The sequence below is a fragment of the Amphiprion ocellaris genome, chromosome 5 (assembly GCF_022539595.1).
Source record: "Amphiprion ocellaris isolate individual 3 ecotype Okinawa chromosome 5, ASM2253959v1, whole genome shotgun sequence".
Classification (NCBI taxonomy): Eukaryota; Metazoa; Chordata; class Actinopteri; family Pomacentridae; genus Amphiprion; species Amphiprion ocellaris.
Genome location: NC_072770.1, coordinates 23698693 through 23726419, shown reverse-complemented (window position 1 = coordinate 23726419; position 27727 = coordinate 23698693). Strand labels below are relative to the sequence as shown.

Genomic DNA, 27727 nt, shown 5'->3' with positions numbered 1-27727 from the left:
CATTTTAATTGTCCTGTGAATACAGAATCCAGTTAAAACAATCTTATTAGGGAAAGTATTGTGGAACAGTGTCCCTGCAAAACCTAAATACTTTAATGTATCTAGCATATCAGAATATATAAAGATAAAATGACACAAACATGAATCTGTGCATGAACACTCAAGAGTTTCTTCTGCACAGACATATGGTAGGTGATGTTTAGATGAAGCTGCGCCATCTGCTGGTGATTTGAAAGCAGTACAAGCTGTTTTCTGGTGAAGAAAACATGAGCAGCACAGCAGTTTCTATTGGGGTCACGTGGTGACAACACGTGCACGGCATCCTCTCTTAAGAAGAACTAATAAATAAATAAATAAATAAATACTGAAATCCTAATTTCACTGCATATGATTTTTGCACTAAAGTAATGTTTCATACAGGTCTGCTTCAGTGAAACTATGTAGGGTTCGGAGACATGAAGAAATGAGAACATTACAGTAAAGCGATGTTTACCTTTTTATTTCATCTTAATATTCTGTACAGTTCTACTGATATATTTATACACACTTCTTCAAATAAAACGAAATAAATTGCAAAAAAGCATTAAGTCTCAACATCCTTGATGTAATATCATGAGGATGGTGTGAACCATGAAATAAATAACACACACACACACACACACACACACACACACACACACGCACTCACACTCCCACTGAGGATTTGTTGGAAAGACACGAGTGTTAAAGGGACTGGGGAGAGAAAGAAAACATCCAACACCACCCAAGAAACACATGCAAAAGCACCCATACATATACTCAGGCACCTGTGTGCTGAATCACACCTTACATAGATACACAGGGGCACATGAAACAAAAGGCACTGCCAGCAGGAACAGCTCAGGCTTTGGGTGGTGGTGGTCAAAAAAACAAACAAAAAAAAAAAAGGTTTGGGTTTACTGAGAAGCATGTGCTTATGGACAACAGGCCTCATTCATTAGTATTTCTATGGAATCAATGAAGAAACATAGAATGAGGGAGAGTTTTTAGAATGTTTTGATTAAATGCATTAATTTCATGAAACATGCATGCCCAATAGTTTTCTTTTGTAACCTAATTAGCAGCTGAAATGTGCTGATATATTACATGTGCACTCAATGCATGTCCTGATACTCAATAAGTGAGGCCCAGTCAGGGAGCGCTGATGACACACAGACGCTCATTTTAAAACACTATTCACATTTTCCTTACTGCCCAAGATGAGCACACACACACCAACCAGTAGGAATGATACAAAAAAAAATATGAATATTCATAATAACAACAAAGTTAAACCTTGTCACTCTTTTTCCAGTGTCTACATAACATATATGCATTGCAAACACATCATTGGTACATCATAGCCATTATCATGAATTTTATATTTTTTTGTTTCTTTTTTGGGGGGGTGGAAGGCAGGGAGATAAAAGAAAAACAAACATAAATGCATGCCCTGCCCCAGATTTACGGGCCATTCACTGACCTGCATCTATATGTGCAAAACAGAAGCTGGTTTGATTTTTACATACACCACCTTTAATTTAACAAACTTCCAAATGTCTCTGATCTTGTTAAAATCCTCTCAGTAGATCTGTCCCGCTAAGCTTTGGTGTAAAAGTCCTCACACATTCAAATACACCCCGAACACATGTATGTAAAGTGTATCAGTAAAGGTATGTGGATTGCCTCTCTCAGTAGGCTTCATCTGCAGGTGGAGCTCATGCAAGGGCTGGTGAGATCAGGATTTATGCAGCGGAAATGGGAAATGATACCACAGTTATCATCGGAGAAAATGTTAGGATTGCGTGTGTGTTTGGAGGAGTGAGGAGAGAGGCGCTAACAGGGTCTGACTGAAGATCTCTGTCAGCGAAGCACCTGACAGCATCTTCATGTCTTCAAGTCTTGTCACATGGCATAAAGGACAGATAAGCATGTGCTAAAACAGGGTGGTGCAAGGTGGAAAAGGGTTCTATTTCTTCCCCTTAGGTTTACTCTTTGCTCAACACATGCTCCCTGAGAAAAATCAGAGGATGGATCTCACTTTCTTATAACTCCACTCCTTCTTTTCTTTGATATGGAAGCACACACTGCCTCCTGCTTCCTATTCTAGTTTAAGGTAAAGCACCAATAACCAGTTCTCCAGCCCCCAACTCTAAACACCCCTCATCACAAATCCACATCTCTTAAATTTCAGCAACAAAAACAACATCTGGTAACAGGCAATACATCAATTTCAAGAAAACAACAAAAAAAAGAAACACACAGTGTGATTGTCCTTCCATCCCAATGAGATGCAGAAAAAAAGTAATCATGCCTTGTGTGTCAATCCTAACTCTATGTGCAGGGGAGATGAGCTGAGAGAGACCCATGCTTAAGTAACACTTGCAGTAGCAGCAGCAGTAGCAGAAGAAGAAGAGGGGAAACTTTAAAAACACCATTGATTCATATCAGTCCCAAGTGACATCTCAAGTCGGAGTTACAGTACAGATCCTTCTGCGTGTGTGTCCTTGGCAAACAAAACACAACTTGTCCAGTCAGCTCGAAGACCACACACCCTGTAGCCTTTCACATCACTTTCAACTCCTGATTCTCTCTGCAGGGAGCAGATGTGAGGATGGTGGGGGGTGGGCTTGTATGCGTCCTGAGAAAGGATATGCAACTGTGTATGATTTGTGTGCATGTTTGTGTGTATATATGCGTGGAGCGAAAAGAAAAGTTCCGCTCGTGCTCCACTCTCTGAATAGATTCTGGGGGTCTTGAGGGATCAGTGTTCAAAGGGTCAGTGTGTCCCTGGGTTGAAGTCATAAGGTAACAGGTGAGTGGTCAGGGGTCATGTTGTTGCAGGGCCTGCTCTAGTTTCTGTCGGTAAACTGCGTATTTTTGCTCCACTGCTCGAACACGCTCCGCCTCCTCTTTCTCCAATATTACCAGGAAGTTTTGGAGTTCAGGGACAGAGAATGCATGCCACTGTAGGGGGAAGAGGGAAATGAGAGGAGGAGATTTATATATTTATTATTATTTTGTTGCTTGACATCTATAAATGCCTATAAAAATGTGTATAGACTCAGCAACCTATACAATTATGATAATTAAATAAATAATACACAAAGAGCCTGCCAAATGTATATATATCTGCATGATTATGTGTGTTTTGATGATTTCTTACCTCTACCTCTCCAGTCTCATTTTCCTTAAGGACAAAGCTGAGTTGCTCTGCATCTGGTCCGGCGATCAGCCTCAGAAGAAGAGGACGCTCACTTAATGGAAGCTTCTGGAACAGATCTGCAGAAACAAAAATATATCATTCAGCAGGACACATTAAATGTTTTCTCCAAAATTGTGTGAGCCAAAGGTGTCTCTCTCCCTCACCCTGTCCGTCCCGGTGTGTCTGTCTGTACAATGCAAACTTGCGAGGATTGTCCAACACCATGAACTTCTTCAGCAAGCCCTGAATGACCTCTCTGGTGGTGGTCAGAGAGCTGATGTGGATCTGCTTCACACAGTCACATGGTAAGTAGAAGGACGTCCTCTTTTCAGTGTGTCCACAGTCCGTTGCTTCCTGGTCCTCTGGAGGCGCTCGGCTGCTGCCGCCCGTCTGTCTGGACGCTCCTTCTGAGCCTCCAGCCTCCACAGCAGGGACTGTGACTGGTCGACTGAGCCTCAGGTGAACCTTAATGAAACCCGTGTAAGATCCATCTGAAGCCTGGAGCACATGGGGGCAGATTGAGATAGCAAGAGAGGGGAGAAGCAGTTCTATATTAATATGGGCACCGAGTTGGTGAGCACTAAAGCAGCTGGAAGGAAATGCTATATTTGGGGCAACTTTCCATTTTTTGCTTATACATTTGACAATTTCCCATACCACTGCATACACTAATCTGTCAGTGAAATATAAAAATATTACTTTTTCTATTTAATATTCAACAAACATATTTTCCAAGATGTCCAACTATTCTTCTAAAAGTCACAATATAAAAGCGATTTTTTTTCTTATCTCTTTGACCATTGCCAGCTTTCCAAATCAATTCATATAGTTAATTCCCGAATAAGAAGTACAAAAATGTGTGTTACTGATCAAATCATGCATCTTCAATGGTTACAGTATATCAGTTATACTCAACTTACTGCCTGTGGGCCAACAGGGTGCTGGCTCCCCTGCTGACCGTTTTCTCATTCACAATGAAACTAAAATGACTGAAATAGGGATTTGTTTGTTGGTTTAATACAGTAAATGTTCCTTGAATTTGAAATTTGGTCTTCGTCATCTTGCTCGATTTAACCCAGATGAAACAAGTGAGCTCTAGAACTGACTGAGATCTCGACTGCACCATGCACGCTGATACAGTAGTTGATCTGTCAGTCACATGGTAGGCATGCCCTGTTCTTATATCTATTTTGCTCTAATTTGGGACTATAATTTACAAATGAACATCATGCGGTTTTCAAAAAGAGTTGAAACTAGCAATAGAGACCATAAACTCTTTATGACAATGTTTGCTGAGGTAAGAATTCAAGTTGCTGTTTTCATTGTCATGTTCTTGCAGACTTCTATACAATCAGACATATTTTTGCAGCCTAAAGTGCCGCCCCCTTGTGGCTGTGAGAAAGAATGCAGGGTTAAGGCACTAAGGTTGCCTTAAACATGGTTGCATTGGCTTCACTTTTCAGTGAGGAGGCTATGTCCACCTTTTGTAGACATTTCACTGTTACTCATTTATGTTGAGTATAAATAATTTTAAAAGATGCGTTAGAGCCTTTTTATTGATTACGCATTTGATCGGATGAATATTACTGTTTGTTTATTAACTGGCCCCTGGCCTTCAGTGAATTTGCAAAAGTGGCCTCTGGGTGAAACAATTTGAGTACACCTGCTAAAATATAAATAATTTTTCCATACCTTTCTTCTATCACTTTCAAACTACTGCTGTCTTTAATGCCTACTTTTGCATAACCAATCACTACACTACATTTAAGCTCAGATCCTTATTTATTCTGCATCACTTAGGAAGTGAAAAATCTGAAGAAAAACCAGTGTCATTGTTGGTTTGACATTACACATTCACCACCTACAGCATGAATTAATAACTCACCAGTTTCATGCCATTTCCTGACACTTGAGCATTGTACTCTTCTATCCTGGAGTGCACCTCTTCCTCTGACAGGTCTTTTGTTCCTTGCTCCTCTTCTTCCTTTGCTTCATTCTGCTGTAAGGTCAAAAAAAGAAGAGAATATCCGTATTTAAGGACTGCTATGAGTAGTAGGAATGTTTTTATTTTAACCAGCAGATGGCGCTGTTTCAACTTGCCATGTAATAAAATGGTCTTTTTTATCTGTGCTCAGGCTTATCAATAGATACACATGAATCAGGTGAAACCTTCCACCATGAAGCCCGTTAAATAAAATGGGCTGTCTGACTTGCAGGTGTACTGGATGTTGTATTTGGTTGAAAATAAGCATCTAGCCCAGTTCCTGCATTGTGGTCCCTCCTGTCCTCCATCTTTGGCATCCTCAGACAGAAAAACTGATTCTCTGACTGTGGCTGATAGAGATTCTGACACACACTAAACCATCACTTCCTTCTCAGCAGGGAGTTACACAACAGAGCTGCAGCTCTGCATGGGGAAAGGAAATGTGAATGGGGCCAATTACACATTCACCATTATAGTACAAGTATATTGACAGCTTTGCCTCCCTCTCACTCTCACTCATTTCCCTCTGCGACTACAAATGAGAGCCAGAGAGGAGGAAGACACGATGAAGAGGGGGAGGAGGGGGGAGTTAAAGAGTGGGAGGCAGTGAAAGAAGCGAGTAAGGGGTAAGGAATGATGAAAGAGCGGCTGCTGAGCCAGCCTTAGCAACACAGAGTTTGACTGGGTTATTTATAGTACAGTGGGATGCATCCTCTCTATCTCACAATAGCTTTTTTTTTTTTTTCCCCCTTCTACTCTTCGTTTGCATTTTCTGGGGCAGAGGGAGGGAGACACTGTGTGTGAGAGAGAACAAACGTGGGGCAGGGATTGTTTCTGGAGGGGAGTCCTCAGGTTGTGTGATGAGGTCACTTTTTCTTTCAGCATAAATGCAGCGTGCATAAGTGCATGTGTGTGCATGTGTGTGCACTAGCATCAACTAATGCTACCACGCAGAGTCCATTATGGCTTACCGTGAGCCAAAGGAGATGATAACATTTTAAAAGTGTGTCAGTGTGTGAATAGAAACAACTAGAATCAGGGGGCTTTGATTTTGTCCACCTCATAGCTCATTCTTTTTGTCTCTGTTTTATCTTTCAAATCATTCATCATCAGGCACTCCTCCATGCCCTTAAAGCCCTGCTATCATGCTAAATACCCATGATGCAGCAGAAGAGTGTAGAAAGAAGGTGATGCTGTTGAAAATAAAATCCTGCCTGGGATACGTTTTTCTGTCATATCATAATTCTGTAAAACCTATAAACAGTCACTGAGTTTACTGGCTGAGCCACTTTCACATGAATAGAAATAACATAACAACCAATACATTTAATGAAATTCTGGAGGATAAATGTTGTGCATGTGTTCTGTAATTCAGGGCAGGGAGAAGAATCGGAGGGATATGGAGGAGTTGTGTCTAGAATTCCTCCCAGCTGAAAGCAACAAAGTGAAAAGAACTTCACAGGAATTCCTGTGTTTGTATGCAAGTTTCTAAATGTAACAGAGGCAGTGCCCTGCCCTCCCTTTCTGCATACCAGTGAGAGTGATCAGAGGACAATAGAGCGGGACAATAGGGCAGTTTTCACCCGTGAGAGTTCCACAAAGTCCTGACCGGACCAGGTCACAGAGGAGCCAACGACCGACTGGATACAGAGGCAGAAAATGTGAAACTAAAAGTACAATCTGCACAGAGATAAACTCATGGTTACAAGAAAACATCATTTCTGGAGGGACAAGCACCTTGACCAACTGTTTATGAAGCAGTGAAAAATGTAATACACAAACCATTATCCACTATAGATTGTTGGTATCAGAGCTCTACACTGACCGGTCAACAGCTATAATTGCTTTAGTGTACATTATATAGTCAGGAATCTTTATAACTGCTGTAGGTGCTTCACAGTTATCTCCTGTGGTATGGAGCATATTCAGACTTTTTGTCCACATTTTTTTCTGCATTTGTTTTTCAAAAGTTTTTGATATCTTACGTTGGCATTAATCTTCATTGTTTTTATACAGTTACTTTACTTAAAGAGTCAGCATTTCAAATTTAATACACTTCCTGTCAATATCAGTGAATATCTCCTTATGGTCTGCTAGCTGTCCATTTCATGCATGTGCTGAACACAGATCTGGTGTTCCTGCACAGTACTGGCTCTGTAAATGTGAAAAAACCAAAGTGGTTCAGTCCGATGCACACACAGCATTACAACATGACCTGTGCATGTTCGAACTCCTACAGGAGAGGAGGTGGGGGAAAGCAAGAGAGATGATAAATCTTGCATGTGCTTAATATTTAAACACGCTAACTAGCTAAACATCAACAATCCTTCTCCAGAACCACAGACTCCATGTTTAAATTTAACTCATACACAGTGCTAGGTGTGGTACTCCAGGCAAAATATGTATCTGATGAGACAGGTGATGCACTAATATTTTCTTTTTCCTGAGTACAACTAAGACTACTAAAGGTGCATTGTACCCAAGAAGCACAGACTGCTAACATTAAGTGAATGCTTTACATTTTACTAAATGTTTTGTCAGATAATAACATTCATATTACAGGTGACAGAGAGAGGTCCAGGCCATGTTATCCAGTTTATCTATGTTATGTTGCTGTATGTTGTAATGCAGCTAAAATCTGTGGGATATTTTAGATTGTTACATAAGAGTCACACACATACATGCATACATGCCATGCAGATACACACACACCCTGAGGGTGACATGAGTAAGTGCTGAAGCTCTCACCCTGATGAGATCAGACAAGAGAGGTCGTATGACTGATTGAAATGTCACCACAAAGTAGTCGCTTTAAACCATGTTCCTGACCTGTTTATGTGTAGAACCTGACCAGCTTTTAGCTTAGTTGACTCGGGACTGACTCTTGATTTTGACAGTCAAATAAAAATGTGTGTGTGTGTACGAAATTCAATGCACACATACAGTACGCGCACACACACACACACAGACAACAGTGTGTGTCAGCATGATGTCATTACTGGGTTAAGTGTCAAGGAGGAGAAGCAAAATCGAGAACACACATACTGATTCTGTTTCACAGCACAGAGATCACTGTGTGCCATCAGTGCCAGCAGAGCACACACACACACACACACACACACACAAATGTATGCCTACACACACATGCAGACACACATAAACACACACACGCAAACACACATTACAGCTGGCTGGCAAATCAGGAGCAAAAGGCTCAGCTCTGGAAATAATTCATAAAGAAAAGAGGATCTGAACTCCATTCCCCTGTTTTGATGAATGCGCCCCTGTGTGTCTGTCTACGGAAATGCACACATGCACGGAGAAGATTTAACACAGTGACGCATATTTAATGCCTTCTACACAAAATATGATGTCTCTATTCCAGGGTGTCACACAGATTTTTGCATACCTCTTTTCCATAGTCAAACACAGGCAGGAACACTCTGCTCTATAAAGATGCACTAAAGGCCTACGCTGCTCAGTGCCAGAGGAAACAATTCAGTTCCTACTGAGGAGGTTGAGCCCTTCCCTGCCATGTTAACAGTGCTGTTACATTATATTTCACATAGTTTCTATATGGTGCCAGGCTAATTGGTCCTCATCACCTGGCAGGTTCTGCGCTGGCAGGCCAGACAGGCTAACCTCGATACCGGTCTGCATCAGCATGGCAGGAACCCTAACTCTGCACGCTGACAGCACAGCTGGTCAATTATTCAGAGATTATACCTTCTCCAAGTCAGACACCAAACGCAGTGCAAGACAAGGACAGCAAGAAGAAGAGGGCCGTGTTCTACATGAAAGCAACTGTCTGCATAGTCTGGCAGTGTCTCATTCTTTTCCCATCTGTCCATACAAACAGCTCCCTGCTACTGTGCAGACTGCAGCTAGAGTCTGTTACACAGTTATGTGTGAAGTGATCAGATGTACAGTAGAGTAAAACAAAATCTCAGGAAGTGTGCAAACTGCCAACAAAACCATAGGTTGCCATGGTAACTAGGAAAGTACAGTTAAGTAGTTGCCCCACTCACACAAACACACACACACACACACACACACACTCTTGTGCAAAACTATCAGCTTTGTTTCTACGGAAACCTCTCCCACACACTGTAGAGAGGAAGCCTCTATGGAATCTGTAGGTTCGGATCATTAACCTAGAATCTCTGTGAAAACACAACAAACACTGTCAGTTGCATTTAGAAGTTTGACATGAAACCACACAGCAGCAGGTCTTTGCTCTCCAAACGCTGTTGTCAGGCCTGTGCTGAATCTATATGGGCTGTTCGCTTGAGAAATGAGCTGCCCAGAGGCATCGAGGTTGATGAGAAAGGCTTCCAAGCTGGCAGATCACTCTTACACAATGCAGATGTATGACAGTAGCCCCATCCTACACTCTCACATACATTCACACACACACACACCTAGACGCCTGCTTGAACATGCACAAACATCACCACTTCCTCTCCTGACTTCTGCTTTCTGGCTGCATGTTTTTGATATAGATTTAAATGGCAGTTTGTTTCCCAGCCCCATTCAAACACAAACCATCTTCTAGATCTGAGTTTGCCTGAATATCACAATTTCATCTGGCAGGGTTAAAGCTTGTCCTGATTCTGTACCTTAGGTGCCTGCTTGGGTTTGCGGAAGAACGAGGTCTTGGCTGTGAAGAAAGTGAAATCCTCGCTCTCATCATCCAGGCTGCAGTACCCGCTGCTCATGCTGTTACTGCTGGTCATGGAGGGGGTCGGCACCGTGTTGACAGTCATGGAGAGGTCTGAGGACGGTCTCTGGCACCAGAGCAGCACCAGGGCAGCAGGCTGACAGCTTGAGGAAGTGCTGGATTGTCTTGAAATGCAGGGCTGAAGTGACACTCAGCCACAATCAGAGTCTAAACGTATCTACTTGTTCTTTGCTCATCCAGAAAAAGTTGGTGCTCCTCTGCTGATGCATCCAGAGAGTTTAAGTCCCACCTGTGACGGCAAAACAGTCGAACTCGGCTCAGATTCGGCACTTTGGGCGCCACAGGAGAGGGGACCAGGAAATACGAGAGCAACCACAGAAGTGTCACTTCCTCCTGATGCCTGTGTGTGTGTGAGTGAGCGCTGTGATGCCGGTGTCACAAACACACACAGGTCATACAGTATGCACACCTAGCCTAACGTACAGACATGTACACATTTACACACAGCTCGCCACTACATCACACACACACACACACACACACACACACACAGATATAGGCACACGCTGGTGCCATGGAGTCGGTTTACAGGTTGGTTTCAAGTTAACCCTGCTCACCTGAGAGCACCTGTTATACCCACAAGCAAACACTCATAAAGGCATGCATGCAATACCACATCCTGCTCTGCTCCTGCTCTGTGCCTCAGTTCAATTCAAGTCCCGGGTGCAGAAGCAGCTCAATTATGCTGGCATTTATTTGTGTAAGCATCCATCCGTCCCCGGGGTCTGCAGAGTAAACAGCGGCAGAAGATCTCTTGGCTGCAGAGACAAGACGTTCACAGATCCTGCACTGCCTCCTCTCTCCTCTTCTTTCCGTTGCTCTGGCAATACTACCAGAGAGACAGATTTCCTCCCACTCGGCTCCTCTCGTTCTTAGTCTCTCCCTCTCTTCTGTGCCTGTCTTTGCAGCCGTTTTGCTCCCTCACTCTCTCGCAACCTTGCTCAACCATCTGTGGTTGAGTGTGTTATCAGCCTGCGAGCACCCTCCCCCTTTCTACTCTCTCTCTCTTCCCTTCCTGCAAGTGACTGCACCCTGCAGAGCACAGCCACTTCCTCTCACAGAAGATGAGAGAGAGAGAGAGAGAGAGAGAGAGAGAGAGAGAGAGAGAGAGAGAGGCATGGGTAAACAGAGAGAGAAACGCTGATGAGTGAGAGATATGAAGCCTCACAGCTTCAGTTTTACATACGTAAGAGCAGCAGTGACAGGAAGCAGCACAGAGGCTGGGTAAGATGGCTGCTGCTGATATTCTGCTGCAGCATGCAACATTTGACTAGAAACCGTCACAACCACCATGAATGTGGTTTTTATAAGAACATTTCATCAATAGAGCTAATTACGACACCGGAACCAGTTGGGGAGAAACAGTATGATAAATCCAGCTGCACTACTACTGCTGCTTTGGCTTTTGGTGCTTAAGGTGAGATTAAGAAAATGATGAACGGTTGCCCTCACCATAGCGATTACAGTGACCTCTAACCTCACTCTGACCCCACAATCTGCCCTCTGACCCTGGCAGTGACACCCCTCGCAGCTAAAGCCCCCGTCGCTGCTGAGATTGATTGCACCCGTGTGCAATTTATCTGCAGATGCTGCATCTGTGCTTGTAATATGACTTTATAATCTCCTCAGACACAATTATATGTGAGTTTATATGCTATGGGAGAGCAGTGGCATTCAGCCTCAGGGTGTTACCCTTTTACTGGACGTCCTCCTGTCAGGTTTGAGTCAGCTGAAGACTGATTACCTGCAGCTCTGCTCCTCGCCTCCATCAGTGTAATTACTATGGGAGAAGACAGCGAGCAGGGGGTGGGATGCTACAAATCCACTCACACACACACACACACACACACACACACATACAAGCGCACGCAGTGAAGAAAATTCCAGTTGGCTTCCAGTCGATGAAACTCAGTAAGTGTGCTGAACGTGTGTGACTGCAGCAGTGTCTATGCATGTTGGGGTGAAAGAGGATCAATTTTTGCTGATGCACACACAATACGGTAGAGAGGAGAAACACAACGACACACATACACAGCCATGGCTATAAAACAAAGCACAGGGAGAAAGGGACTGCAGGAAATAAACTGTCATCTCTGCTTGTGTCTGCAGTACTAGCAGCCTGCATGAACCAAACCAGAGTGACTGCAGAGACAGACTTCAGAGTTCACATACCTCCCAGACAGACTTCATCAGCGCTCACTTAATTTTCATTAGCAGCTCATTAACTTCAACTGACAGAAGCAGTGGTGAAGCTAGAATCGACTACATTAATTAGTTCCAGTAGTTTTGGGGTATTGAAAGAAACGAGCATGTGTTTGGGAAAAACTGCAAAAACTGAAGTTTGCTGTTTGGCACCAAACATGAGAACAGATTTCTGGAACGTATCTTCCTCCTCAATTACTCCAATATTCACCATCAACATGCTTCAGAGCTGCATGGCTACATGTGCATTTGCTCATGCTCTACAGAAGCGTAGTACTACCTGGCACACTACCAGGGGTCTAATTTTGCATTTTCTGCCAACATTTTGCTGCAGGCCTGCGTGGTTATCCAGCTTTCTGTGTGTGTGTGGGTGTGTCTGTGTGTGTGTGTGTGTGTGTGTGTGTGTGTGTGTGTGTGTGTGTGTGCGTGTGTGTGTGTGCCTCTGTGTGTGTGGGGACCACATCGCGTGGGTGACTGCGGTTGGGATGCCAAGAGCAGTATGCAGACTCACACTCTTTCAGGTTCCTGTACACAACCATGCGCTCACATGCAGCACTATTTTGAGGATGAATTTTACATAACTACTGTATCACTGGATATCCTATGGCTCGTACAGTAGGATAAAACTGAGACGTGAGCTATGGAGTTAATGTAGTGTTGACCTCGGCATCTAGCTATAATTCTAACATACTGAAACAGCGGACATTCCCCACTAGCACACAAACCATCAGAGAATAGATTAAACAAGCACAGCTATGGCATAACTGAGGTCTCCAAGGAGAGCAGTGATTAAACCTAATGAGTCTGCATTCTTGACGAGATACGATGGCAGCAGGATCCACCACTGAGCGAGTGAAACAAACCCACACCGCAGGAAAAAGGTGACAGACAGAGAGTGAAGGTGGTAAGAGAAGTCATGATAGTAGGCGAGCAGGCAGCAGAGAAGGAGGCAGGCGGATGCTGATGTGATGTAGCAGATTCTGTCCTGAGAACATTCTGTGACCAAAAAGGCAAATGAGCGCATAAATAAATTCATAAGTAGACAGCTGGGTCAGGACAGCACGTTGTAAAAGTGGAGGATGGTTACGTAAAGGTGTAATCATGGAAAGATGCCACAGAATGAACCCTTCTGTTACCCAATCCTGACTCATGCCCACCTCTGCAGTGCACAAACTTACAGAAACGTCCACACAATGTTTAACACACTGGAAACGTTTTCTGTACCTTTGTGCTTCTAAAAATGGCACAAATAGCTCCATGCGGCCTTTTCTCAAGTCTTATTTCATCTAATGTAGTGTTGTTTGTCTTTTGAAACACTCACTCTGTGTTGAGGAGCTGTGGAGGAGCAGTGGCTTGTGGGAGATGGAGTTTCTTCGGGCTCTCTGTCCCTCTGGTTGCAGTCAAGCTGGACCTGACTCTCACACTCCAGATGGCAGGTGTAGCTGCAGTCTGATGAGCACAAACACACACCAGTCAGAAACAGGAGAGGACGCAAGGACAGAACCAGACAGTGAATAAAATGTGGTGTTGATCTAACAATTCGACCTTGGTATAATGCTGATTTTGTAAGTGCATGAGTTAGAAATGAGGAAACGTGTAGTCATGCAAAAACTCCCTTTGCACAGAAAACTGGCTCCATCTAGTGGCTAATGTCAGAATCACATGCATGAGCTTTATGGGCGGTGACAGCATTCATTAACCCCTATGAACCCTGAGCAGAGTCTGAATGTGTTTTTGCTTCTCTTTTTTAAAAAAAATTTTTTTTTTAACCTCTGTTACATATTTAATCACTGTGGGCTAATTTTTCACTGCAATAAAAAGTTCTGCACCTCTATGGAAACAGTACAACCATGGAGAGAAGTACAGAGAACCCTAAAATGTCTTCTGTGCAGCTGTAAAGTTGCAACCAACATGTGCATCATTTTGTGCACACAAGTGCTCTCTACATTTCTATAGATATTGAATTATCGTTTTTACAACCTATACAAACTAGCTGTTTTTCAAACTACTATCTGCACATCAAGTCTTGAAATATATTTCCCCATGCTGTATGTATCTTCCAACAACTTGATGACAACTTGCTCCTCTATATGACATTTCTGAGCCATGCTGCATTTATTGCAAAAATCAAGTGTGTTTTATTTTCCCTTTCAGTCTAGCTTGTGGTACCCCTTTGGTCTCTGTAGACAGCCTGAAGTTCAGCTAAAATGTCCCTGAATTTTAGTCATGTGACTGTTGGTCACAGCTGAATTCCCCATGACTTCTCAGTAGCGCTAAGGAGCTCAAAATGTATTGTTTTTTTTACATGATTTTTACAGGATCTAGTTAGAGCAAATGAATGCCATTTTTGGCATTACAAAAAGAGGCATGTCAATAAAGTGAATTCGGTGAAATATCACAAGTTCAAGCTCAGATTTGGTTAGTTTTCTGAATGGAACCGCACACTATGCAAGATTTCTTCTGCCTTGTAAACCCACCGGTGGGTTTTGGAGCTCAGAGGGTTCACAGAAGACAACATGTTTGTGTATAGACTGATTTAGGCGACACACCTGCACACAAGATGATCTGACTAGCTGATCTACAGCCTAACCTAACATAGCAACAACAAAACAAGAATTCAAGGTGACTCTTGTCTTATTTCATCCATTAGATAGCAAGAAATCAATTAGAGCCAAATTCAATTACACACAAACACAATCACTGCTGGTTCAAAATGGATATATAGGATCCAGAACAAAACAAATAAACAATGTAACACAGATATAATGTATTGTAACAACGAATGGACTCACTGCACTTAAACACTGAAGGCCAACATAGAGTAAAGTAGTGGTATAGCAGCCCTGATATGGTCAACTCCCAACTACCGCACAGCTAGAAAAGAATAGATTCAGCTTCTTCCCTTAAAACTTCTCAAAATAGCCTACTCTTCTTTAATTTCTAGTCGGTTCCACATATGTCAGCCTCTGCCTGTTTATGCCTCGCAGACTTTACTGTGGCCACGGGCTTTCCTACTGAGCCTCAGATCTCACTTCTCCTCGGTTGGTGAGATAATCCATGCAAAAGCAAAGAGAGATCTTAAAGCTGCGGTGACAAAGAGAGAACTGCAGTTTTTGGGAAACTCTGAGTCAGATCCCTTTTATGGCCATCAAGCAGGAAACCTTCTCAGATAGGCTGCATGTGATAAGCAGGATTATAATAAAGACTGAAAACTTGAATGTTTACTGAAATGTTTGCCTCTAAACAGCATATTGATTTCCATTTCGACTCTTTGCTGCGGCCAGAGCTGAACAAATAAGCTGAGGTGAGCCTGGCTATTCTGCTGCCTGCTGATATTAGCGGGTCACTAACAGAGGCACACCGCTGCGCCTCTCACACTCAGCATCACCACCGTTGCCATGGTAACAGGCTTCTTGATGACCACTGCTGAAGAGAAGAGCTCTGCTTACATAAAGACACTGGTAGGATGCACTGTGTGGAGGTTTTCTGGCTAATAACTACTTATAAACGTCACAATAATTATGTAGTGTTGCTTGGGAATGAAGTGCTCCAGGGATTAGTTCACACAGAATACTTTGCTCATAAGAGCTCAGAGGCCACCAAAACATGAGTATGTGTGGGACAGAGACAGGTTGGCTGAGAGAGAGTGTGAGAAGGAAAGGCTGAAATATCTCACTGACAGGAGGGATGTGTCGAGGAAAGAGGAGAGTTCAGATAAGGGATGCTCTGCTCATGACACTTTAAAGGTCACTGCAGATAGACAGAGGAAGAAAGGAAGCACATAGGCGAAGGGAAAAAGAGAAACTCCTTTCCTGTCCTGCTTTCATTTAATCAATCCATCCTCATTCTGGATCACTGACTCTGGCTTTGCCTCTACGTGTGACTGAGCCGACTCCTCTCCTGCCGTCATTCTGAAGGTAGAAACCAGTGTTGGTTTTGGGTGGTGAAGATTTAAAGAGGACACGGCCCTTTTCTCTGATAATCAGAAGGTTAGACAAAGCTGCTGAGGGAGCTGGAAGGAAAACAGGGTCATCTAAAGTAGAAACCTTATCCTGTTCCACACCTAAAGTATCCGTTCCTATGCCAAATTGTGATTTATAGAGAATTTTTAATTGACTGAAAGGTTTAATCTAGTTGAAAATGACATTAACAAGCGAGAAAGGAAGGTAAGACATTGTGTTGGAGATGTTAATGACACATTTTTGACATTTTTACTAACTGAAGTTGCCAGAGAATGCTTTCATTGTTTTCAGAAAAGACCCCTCCAAATGTTCCTCGTACTTTGGCATGAATATGAATAATTTTGTGCTGAACTGTACATGATCCACGGCTACTGTCAGCAAGTCATGGTTCATCCAGATTATTCCCACACTGATAAGATACATTACTGCTGCCTCTCGCATGAATAAACACACAACAAAAATGGCTTTTCAGCATTTCTGACCAAATATTCACAGAAGTGTTCATGAGAAAGTTTCAGAGTATTGCTTTGGAGGCATGATTCTGACTGGAACTGAATTTACTTTTACGATTATAAGAGGTGTTACTGCTTGGATGTGACTTTTAATGGCTTCAGTTCAGCTGCTAAATGAGAAATTCACTTGATTCGGGCTTTTTCTAAAGGTTAGAGTGTGTGTGTGTGTGTGTGTGTGTGTGTCGGCATATCGATGTGGATATGTGCACAAGTATTATGTGTACCTCCTTGAGATGCAGCACCATGCATGTGCGGCTGCTAATAAGCAGGTGGAGACACTGTAGTGACCCAGAAGGGTTTCTGAAGGTCATGCAGGCGTGCTGACGCTGCAGACACAGTGAGAAAATGAAGGAGAATGAAAGAGAAACTAGGAGATGACGAAGTCAGCAAAAAGGCTTGCTTTTCTTGTGTTATAAAGGTTGAATACAAATTGAGACAGACTCCCCTCTGGAGTCCTCGTTGGAACTTGCAGGGGTTTCCCCTTTTCGGTTCTCCGGAAAGTACACAGTGACGCCGACTGTCAAATGGAGAAGCTGGTTGAATTCAGAGTCACTGAGGCAGAGTCCTTCTGCTGAGCTTTTAGGTAGTTCTGCATTCAGGTCCATTTTACAGGAAATGCTACCCGACTTCCATGTTTTCACTCCAAACTCAGCTGGGAACTACCTTTTACTACACAGATTTGCTTTTGTTTCTTGAAGTGTGAGGAAAGAGCCTTCATGCTCCCTTTGAATGGAAAGTGCTTCAGTCACACAGAAAACTTCCACTGGACTCCTTTAAAGCAGTTTTGATTTGAGGGAAGCTAATCAAGCTGACGGCTTTAATAGACCATTTTATTAGATTTATCTTTTGTCTGGCAGGCTGCAGAGCTATGATTCTTTTGATTCTTTCTGCCTTATCAAGTAAAGCTGTCATCATTATTCCGCTTTATATAGCTTCGGATTTTAATACACTCATTGTGTGCAGGCTTTCCATTTATTTTGTCGAATAGCAGACATATATTTGCCGCTATTTGATATCAATCTGCACATATTTTGTGTAACTTTTTAACCAGCACAACCCTCTAAAATATATTAAATCTCAGTGAGCCATTCTTTTGTTAAATAGAGGTATTATATAAATGTATAAGCTTTGATGACAGTGAACACACAAACATACACATGACACATGTTCAGTGTGTGCACAGAACACCAAATGATTGTATTGACACTGTAATAAAGTTGTGTCCTAAACATTCATCACAGAGCTGTAATGTCTGGAGTCTGTGTGTGTTGTTTCAACATGAAGAAGGGCTCTGGTGTTGTGTGTCTCCATGGTACACCGGGATTTGTCCCTTCCACACATCAGGAGATGCGTTCACAGACTCCTTCTTTGTCTCTGAGCCCATCATTCCAGTCTGACTGCTTTTTAACCGACAGCGCTCAGAGAGAGATCCAGGACGATAATGCAGATTGATAGAGATGGACAAAGACGCAACTAGAGGAAACTCTAGCAGTGCAGTGGAAAGAGATGAAGACGCTCAAACATTCAATATGTAACGATCTATATGTGGCGGCTGTGTTAACTTCCACTGCTGCAGTTGGGTAGATAAGACAAAGACAGGAAAAGGAGGAATTTCGACTGTGGTGCAGTTAATAAAGACAGTGCTGCTCTCAGAAGAGGACACTCTGATTGTCTGCAGGAGGCTGCTATAGCAACATTTGCTTTCTCATTTTTATTCTTGAAAAAAAACTATTTTTTTGTTAGATTAGAAACTCAGGGAGCCAGAAAATTGTCCCATTTCATCCAACGCAACCTGAGACGTTCCTGCGAATAATCAAAAACTGGACTGAGATAGGAATGGGAAGATGGGGGATGTGGGTGGTTGTTGTTTTTCTGTGAGACTGTGGGTGTGGGACGGACAGTGGAGGGTAAAAACACAGATTAGTTTCTCAGGTCATGGAGGATGTCTGTGTGGCAGCAGATAGAGATATAGTGGGGAGACTCAGGGAGGAACATGTTGTCTGGTCGGGGTCAGAGGGGGTACACTAGGGTTAGGTAGCTATTACACAGGGGCGAGGATATTAACAGACGCTAATGAACCTAAGGGGAGCTCAGCAGGTCTTATGAAGGAATTAAGAGCAGCTTTGGGGTCTTTGGGGGGGTTTAGCTCGTCTGATCCCATCATAGCTGGCTCAAAGCAGTTATCCATGTTCTCCTACTGTGTGGCTCATACACTCTGACACATCGCTCACATTACTGTCTTCCATTCCTAAAAATATGACCATTTTCACACATTTAATCTCCATCTCTTCCTCATTCAGAAACACACAGCAGCACGAATGCTTCCTGTGTCAACTCACCAGACAAATCTAATCCCAAAGCGACATAAAATCTGACCCTCTTCACTTCGACATCTGTGCCTAATCGTGTAAACAGTAATTTCATATTTGATACTGACATTTGTAATCTCCATCACCACTGAGTCTGTCTTCGTCTCCATCTGTGCCGCTACAGATGCTCCCTGAATTAACCAAACAAACGAGAGGAACTAGGCTTTAATTTGTTTTTAAAGGCTTATTCTGTCCGGCAAACTGCAAATAAAAGCAGCTGAACACTTAAAGGGGTGTTTTTTTTTTTTTTGCTTCTTCAGATTCTTTTAGAGGCTTGTGACATTGTTACCGAACATTTCAGCGTTATTTATATCACAAAGATTGCAGAAGAATGTGAAGCTTTAACTGAGTGCTCAGTTCTGTTCATATTAACAATCAGGCTATTCTAATGATGACATAATCATGTAGCAAATGTAGCTTAAATAAAATAAAAAATAATCTTAAGGTCAGTTTACTACATTTTTCTTTTGTGTTATGGCTGGTTCCTACCTTCCTGCATCTATCCATGCTAAAGTCACATGATCACAACTAAACCATCTCCATGGCAACAGAGCAAATTGCATCAGCTGATGAAGACATGTGGCTGAAAGCTCCAGAAAGAAAACAAGAACACACGACACATTTCCCAACATGCAATATTTTCTAATGACTTCAAAGTTGAAGAATGAACCTCAAACCTCAGTCACTCTGATGCCCAGTGTAGTAAAATGTGTTACACTGTTTTCCACCCATAAAAAATGTATCAAATGTGTACCACAAAAGCCTATTTAGTTTTTAATTAGTGTTTGCTTGAATTAAAGGCTTTCTGCAGTGATTTATTGCTATATTTCTATGAAGTTGGATAGAAGCAGCAGTCTTTATTCCAACACTGAATTTTATATTTCCACAGTGCAATAAAAAGCAGAAATTCAGTTCAGCTTGTTATCATCAACAGTGTCTTTCTGCTTGATAAAAGCCCAGATCTTTTAAACTCAGTGCCTCCAGTTTGTAATAAAAGTTTTCTCACACTTTAAAAGTCTCTCTTTACATGCTGAGTATAACTTATGACAAGTACATTTGTCATTGTTTTGTAAAACTGGTGGTCCTGAGATAGATTTTTGCACCTTTGCAAATACCAGACCTCATAGGAAGAGTTTTATCCAGTGAAATATATATGTAATGGTGTCAATAACAACAGGGGACTGAACACAAAAACTCTGTTAAAAGTCTTCTCCTAAAACACATTATTCCCCCTCCAACCACATTTGTGGTTATAGTCACTAAATTACTATCTTCCTAGCAGTTTACAGGCATCAAACAAGAATTCCCAGACAGCTGCCATCATCCACGATTATAACATACTTTGGCAGAAGATAAATATAGCTTGAAGATGCAGTAGAAGAGGAACCGAGGAATCCAGCTTGCACCAGTTCATTCTTAAAAGGATTAATTGGGTTTCCTTACAGGGAACACCGTCTAAAAATAGCCATTATCTGTCTGCAGTAGCTTGTACTGTCGATGGCATTTCTAAAGCTTTTGAGGCTGCAGCATGACGTTACTCAGGTGGAGCGGTGGGTCTGGATGAAGAGCTCCCTGGGTCATGTTTGGTCAGACACCTATCAGGATGACACAGGCCACACACACACTAAAGAGCTGCAGGAACACCTTTTTTTATTCAGCTGTCAGTCTCTTGTTGTGAATGAATCAATGATTCTGCAGCATCCAGCCATTTTGCTCCCTGCTTCTGTTCACCCCAACCACACTTTGTGCTAATGTTACATTATGCATTCATCACCATCACCCTCCAACCCCCCCCCCAAAAAAAAAGGGACATTAGCCAGTTCTCTGTTTGGAGACACGATGGGAAAAATCGATGCCATGCAGCCTCCAGCAGGCTGTCTCTTTTTCTCAAATTTCTGCTACAAATATGAAAGTCAATATGATAATTCACTTACACAGAATTTTCTAGACAGATTGAAAAAGTGCAGGTTTTCTATGTTTGTCAGTGTCAGAGGTGTATTTCTGGAGCTGCAGCTTTCATCTGACCTGTTTACTGGACTGTTCTACTATTTACCACCAGTCTGCAGCTTCTGTCCTCGTGCTTCACATGCGATCTTACACACATGGACACTATGTGCTCTTACACAAAAGCGAGCGGGTTGGATCAGCCGATAGAGGGTTATAGACAAAGACTGACAGGGCTTGAGGGCATTGCAGTTCAAAGATAGACAGACTGGTGCACACAATACACAAATATTTTGGCCTAGAGCCGGCCTTTGAGGCCAACCCAGCTCGACCTGTCTACTCATCATCTTTCCAAAGCACCAACCCCTCTGTTCATCACTCTGAACTGATCAGATTCACTCAATTTCCAGTTTTCCCTACTTCCAACACTGTCATCTCCATACCTGAGGTGTTCAGCAGAGATCCGTTAGAGGATGACCGTCGGAGGATCCTCAGGCTGTCACTCCAGGAGCGAGACTTGGGCAGCCTCTTCAGCAGCCGCCCCAGCCTCCGCGACACCTGGCCGAAGCAGGCGCTGCCGGCCTCCCCCTCCGAATCCCCCCTCACCTCCTCCAGACATAGCGACACCTGGCCGAGAAACGTCCTTCCCTCCCCTTCAACTCCCCCCGACCCAGCTCCTGCCCCGGCCTCCCCTTTGCTCTCCTCCTCCTGCCCCGGGACGAGAGGTGCTATCTGTGCCATGGACGGGGCATGGTGGCACCATCCGGCAGGCACCGTCCTGTTTGCGTAGCCGTCGCTGGACCTCCTGTCCTGCCGCCGGACGCCCCTGTCCCTCTGAGGGCTGCCCCAGCGCCAGCCCCCCCAGTGCCCCCCTCTGCCATCCCAGCGCAGCCACTCTGCCACCGGTGCCACGCTCCGAATAAACAGCCCCCTCTCCACTCGCTCTGCCACCCCTCCACCTGTACTCCTGCCACACTCCCTAATGCTCTCACCTCTGGACCTTCCTCTTTCTGCTCTGGTCTAAACCTGGACGGTCTCAGCGAGCAGACATGAGCCCTGAGTCTCTGCTGTGCTACTTGTTAATCTCTCGTCCTGCTGTTTCTCTGTTATCACAGCTCCCTCATCCTCTCTCACCTCATCCTCTCTCCCTCTACTGCAGCACCCACACACTCTGCAGCAACAAACAGCCAGCTTAAAGAGACAGAGACCCCCAAATGCAATCGCTGTCCTCCCCTCCCTGTCCTCTCTCTCCAGCAACAATCTCTCTTTTCTTTGACTTCATTCATACAAAAGAACCACTGCAGAGGTGGTTACCGACACCACCTCCTCTCTTCTCCCCCTTTTTCTGCTTCCACAGCCCGGTTGATGGGAAGTGAGTCAGTCGTACTGTCTAACCCCACAACGGTGACATATCCTGTCAGTGTGAAGGACGTGCATCACCTCAAATGTGTGTGTGTGTTTGGATGTGTGGGTTGAGGTGATGCGCAGTCCGTCGGTTATTAATACGCACTGTGAAAGAGAAAGAACTACTGGGAGTTCTCCTCCTGGCCTACTTCTAAAATTGAAGAGTTTGGAGGAACAGGATGTGCTCACCAGTTTCACTCACAAGTGTATGACATAATCACAAGCAGCGCCATAAGAGGAGTTCTGCTCTGATGTCACAGGTTTCTCACTGTAGACTGAGTGTGATGCAATGTGCACTCCTTTTTAAAGCCAAAATCCCCGAATCACCTTCAAGTACCATGTGCTTAAGAGCGTCTTTGTCATGTTCTTTCTGCCCTATCCACCTCTTCCTCTGCAGTCCTGCTATCAGTATCCACCAAGGGCAACCTAAATATAGCCTGCTTGAAAATCCCCACTGTTCTGCCATACATACAGCAGAGCGGAGCAGCGATGCACAGTGAGAAGAGCACTAAACACCATGCAAGACTTAGTGTAAAAAAAACAGAAAACTCTTATCTGCATGCCCTATATTCCTGGCTTTATCACGAGGCCAAATAATTAGCGGCAGCCTGATGGGCAAAGACTCTCTGAGTTACTAAAACTAAACAAAAACACTCACTCATAATGAAGAGAAATACGGCATTGTAGCGGCGTTCTCTTCAGTATTCAAAGCAGCTTTGTAGTCAGATTCGATTTGATTTCAGTTTAAGACAAAGGAGGTCTGAAGGAATGTTTTGGCTGAAGTCTAGTTCAAACTACATTCATTGCAGGTCTGGCAGAGCAGCAGTAGTGGTATGTTGGGACAAGAAGGTTATGAGCCATTTAACACAAACCTCCTCCCATGTTTTCTTCTTCCACTGCAGACTTGAGAAGGCCAATGTGAAACAGCTCCAGAGACAAGGCCTGCACTGTGTCGACCAGGGGAAGAGGTGGGATGAGGAAAAGATGGTGTTTAAGGAAATAATACAGTCCCTGGAGAGACATCGGGAATGCCATGGGGCATAATGAAACAAGGGTCACTGTGAAGGTCTGTGGCACATGTGTGCACATGTGGGGCTTCCAGGAAGACAAATTCAGTCTGAGCTAATGTTAGCTCACATATATTGTTCATGAATGCTTTTTCTTGTTGTAAAATTGTTCTCAGAGGAGCTGTGAACTCCCGGGCGTTCACCTTGTTGCACAGAGCTCATGACACAAAGAGCAGAGACATACAGGCTCGCCAGCAGGACGATAACAAACCAACAGAGGAGATGCACACAATCGCACTTTAAACAGTTTCTGCAAACCATTATCTCTAAATTAGAGCTAAATGACCTGATTAATCAATCGGGTGAGCGAGAGGCAATGAATTCACAACTATTTTAACAATCAGTGGGCGTATTTCTCAAGCAAAAATAGCATTCTGTAGTTATGGCTTCTTAAATGTGAGATTTGCTGCTTTCATTTGTTTTATATTATTGCTAATTACCTGTGGTTGAGCATAAGGAACAATTAGGAAAAATGAAAACTTCAAAGGGCTCTTTTCACTTCTTTCTGATATTTTATAGACTATTAATAATAATAAACAAGATTTTTTCAGAAAAACATCATTAACTTACTCTCTAATTAAAAGTGCATATAAATAGTGCTATTGACATTGCTTTCAGACACTAATTTAGCATTTATGGGCAGTTTAGAGACACCTAAATTAAGGTTCATAACACACTGTAATGTTTTGAGTGTACTTAAATTGAATGTAGGGGCATTTAAGTGTCTATTTTGCATTTGCCACTAACAATGACTCCTCAACTGAAGCTTCAATAGCTTGCTTATTAACAGTTAACCCAAGAACACAGCGTGACATATAAAACTGTATTCAATTACCAAATCCTTACAGCACCATTACCAATTTAAATACATAAATCTGCTTACAACTACAATAAATCTTTAACTGTTCATCTCATACTAAATTCTGGGGTGAAGGGCTTAAACTGTACAAGACACACATCAAACTGGTTGACAGAGTCTAAAGAGAGGAGACAACCAAATCCAGTATGTCAGGCCACTGGTGCCACAACAGCATGGCTCCCTGAAAGCTTTAATTAAATATTAATCTGACGTCTGACTCTGTCTGTCTGTAATCCCAACGACTGCACTCCTGAGATATAATCCTGAGCTGGAGACGACCAGAGCTGGGATTAAGGAGGCTACCATTACCCGTCCCTCACTCCCTGCCTTCCCTGACTGAAGAATAAACAGGGAAATGACAAATCAAATCATGAAAGAGGTGTAAACAACCCCTGACATGGCACTTGGACACAAACGGGAGAGCAGCGGATATAGATGAGATACTAGTGTTAGTAAAAGCCTGACTGCTGCACTTATCTGATACGTTTACGTGCTTCATTACTGCTCCATTAGGGCCTCATGCCACATATGGCTCATATATGTGTGCAGCATCCTAATGCGTATCGAGTGAGGTTGCTGTAGCATAAATCACACTCTCATCTAGCATTCAAGATGAGTAATAAAGAAAAAACAAAAACCCACAAACACGGATGAAAGCCAGCAGCTGAGAGTTGGAGGCTTATAAAACAAGAGAGCGGCAGACTACGAGGCTGGGAGCTGTGGCCAGATTGACAGATTCCTGTGTAGGGCAAGGCCACAAGTGTCCCAGAGGACACGCTGCCGAGCTGCTTCTATAGGCTTCATATGCAACAAAGCCATCGCAGATAGAGGGAGGGAATTTAAAGGAAGGCAGAGGGAGCAAAGCAACAAGACAAAGACACGGAATGATGGTTGTTTATGGTTGCAAGGCCTCCGTCTCTCCCTCCCTGTTATTTGCTGGGTGTAGTTGAAAGGAGACTCGGCCTGCGTGTGTGCTGCTTCTATTTTGGCAGTTTTGGCTGCGTTTCTCTCCCCCACAGAAATACCTTGAAATGTCTGCGTTTGCATTGCATGGAGACCCCTGGGACGGTCCTCCATGCTCACCTCTGATGTTTTCTGAAGGAAAAGGGAGCAGAAGTTTGCTCCAGTGACGCAAATTAACTTAATCCATATAGAAACCCCCTGAAGAAAAAAACAAACTTTGTGAAGTTCTGGGGCTGTAAAGAAACGGCGAGTGTGCTTGTTTCTCTGGGTTCGTGTGTGAATGGAGCTCCAGTAATCTCTGCTCTCGCTCCAGTGAGCTCTTGCTGATAGCACACTAAATCAGACAGCTCTGCAGTGCTGGACAAACTTGTGCCCTTTTCCTCCATCCCTCGCTCACTCCCACTCTCTTTCCTCCCCAACTGCTCTTCGCTCTTTGTCTCTCCTCATTCCTATCATCCCGCCTGCATCCCTGTTTCCAGCTACTTCGCATCCTTTACTTTTGCTCCTTTATTCCCATCGCTTCCTATCCTCACTTTCAACCCTCCTTTATCTCGCACTGCCCAGCAGCCGCAGCCTCTTCATGACAGAGTGCTGCTGACACAATGCCAGCTCAGCAGCATCACACACAGACTCACACATACATCGTGCATGTGCAGTATGTGCACATAGAAGCCAACACACACACACACACACAGATGTCCTTCGGGTTGAGCTCCAACATGTATGTGTATATTCAAGCTGGATAAAACACACCGCCACGTCAAATGGCCCAAACTTTCTGTGTAGGTGGGAGTAGCGTCCAGATCTCACACAGTATGGGAATCCACAAATGCATTTAAGCACAAAGAAATTGCCTTTAATTGGCCACTGAATATATAATCAGTGAAAAAATGCTGTTTTGTCCTACTGACTACATCCCCACATGCCACCATATCTTCACATTTACTCAGTTTCTTACATTTCCTTTGTGTTGCAGGATTTCATCGACCCACCACTGTGAATTCTACTATCTTTCCCATTTTCTTTGAGGTTGCAATTCACTGAGAGTCAGAGGAGACTCTGGGAGGCAAAGCTGGAAGAGCAAGATAATGGGCTTTCCGTGGAAGGATTTTGGTCTGTGGAGAAATGTGTTGGGAAATGTCCTTCCCTGTCATGCTTGCTCGCCCACAAAGGCACATGCACCATTTGTGTGTGTGTGTACAAACACACAAGCACCAGTATGGAAGAGTTTAGCACCCGACTATGTGTGTCCTTCATGAAATAGTCCAGGGACAGGCAGCTTTAAGTCTAAATAAGCTACATTCACTGACAGAGTCTCACTAAACACCATCTCATAAAGGAAAACAACACACATCTGGATGAAGTGGGCATCACATAGTATGGGTGCAAATAATAATTTCTACTCTGCAAACACGAAAACAGTGTCAGGACAAATGATGATTTGCAGTTCTGTGCTACTTACTTTGACACTTGAGTGCCTGTCCAGTGATCTGACGGCTGCAGGCGTCGCACCAGTCCTGCGTAACGGGCTTGTCCTCGAACCGGTGCCCCTCGCCCCTCTCGGTCCTCACCCGGGGGTCCATCCCCTGGGGGAAGATGGACCAGGCCTCCCTGCGGTGAGGCTCCGTCCGGGCCAGCTTCACGACTCCGGTCCTGCCCTGCGTGAGTCGCTCCAGCGGGACCGACACCGAGGAGGAGATGCTCCGATGTCCGCTGTCTCCATTCCGAGAGTTCCGTCTGCCGTGTGGCGCGTCCCGGTGCCGGTGCGCTCTTCTGTGTCCATTCAGCGAGGTCCCCCTCCGGCCGCCGGTATTACGGTTAGAGTCACCGTCCATGTTCCGGTTGCAGTCATTGCTCATGTGCCCGGCGTGGCTCTCCCGTGTCCCGGCGGTGCCCCCGCCGCTGCCCGTGCTGCCCTCCTCTCTGTCCGGGCTACGTGGCGCAGCAGGGGCGGCCGGAGCCCCGCATCCTTCCCCGGGCATCCCTCCTCCTCTCACGGCCGCTTCTCCTCCCGCCGGTCCCGGACATGCGGGATGACTTCCCGGTTCCGCCTCAGTCGCGGACTCTCTCCCGAACATCATCTTCTCCCAGGACGCTTTCCTCGGCGGCGGGATCTTCTTTCTGCCGCCGGACAGTTTGAAGAGCATCAGCTGCGGTTCCGAGTCCAGCCGGTGCGGACCCGGGTGCTGCCCCACCACGGACGCCATTATCCAGTTCCCCGGTAGTGTATGTGTGCGTTCGGCTGTTCGGAGTGTGTATTAGTGTGTTTTCACTTCGTGCCCTGAATGTAAACTCACTTCTCGGCCCGTCACGCGTGTAGTAGTGACGCACAGACACCCAACAGCTTTAAATGCCGAGAGCGCGCCCCTCCTACAGCTGCGGGGGCGCGCACTAATCCCAGCTTCACACTTAGTAGCATTTAATGAATTATTAAGCAGCCTGCTGCCTCCCTGGATAACAACAGTAAACTTTCTGACGACTCACTGCAATTTGTTAG

General features: G+C 44.2%; 1 protein-coding gene across 3 annotated transcripts; it reads right to left on the bottom strand.

Moving 5' to 3' along the window:
* Positions 1–483: 483 nt before the first annotated feature.
* On the bottom strand, positions 484–27555 carry rassf5 (Ras association domain family member 5). 3 transcript variants are annotated; one of them, XM_023267240.3, is made up of 6 exons: positions 26693–27555; positions 13472–13599; positions 5109–5222; positions 3388–3721; positions 3185–3300; positions 484–2985 (listed from the first exon to the last, which is right to left on the bottom strand). In XM_023267240.3, exons 1-6 carry the CDS (start codon positions 27435–27437, stop codon positions 2842–2844), a joined length of 1581 nt encoding a protein of 526 aa, XP_023123008.2. In that variant the 5' UTR covers positions 27438–27555; the 3' UTR covers positions 484–2841. The 3 variants fall into 3 exon arrangements, with proteins under 3 accessions (XP_023123008.2, XP_023123009.2, XP_023123010.2); XM_023267241.3 differs by lacking the exon at positions 26693–27555 and adding an exon at positions 21381–22093; XM_023267242.3 differs by lacking the exons at positions 13472–13599; positions 26693–27555 and adding an exon at positions 9827–10972.
* Positions 27556–27727: the final 172 nt, after the last annotated feature.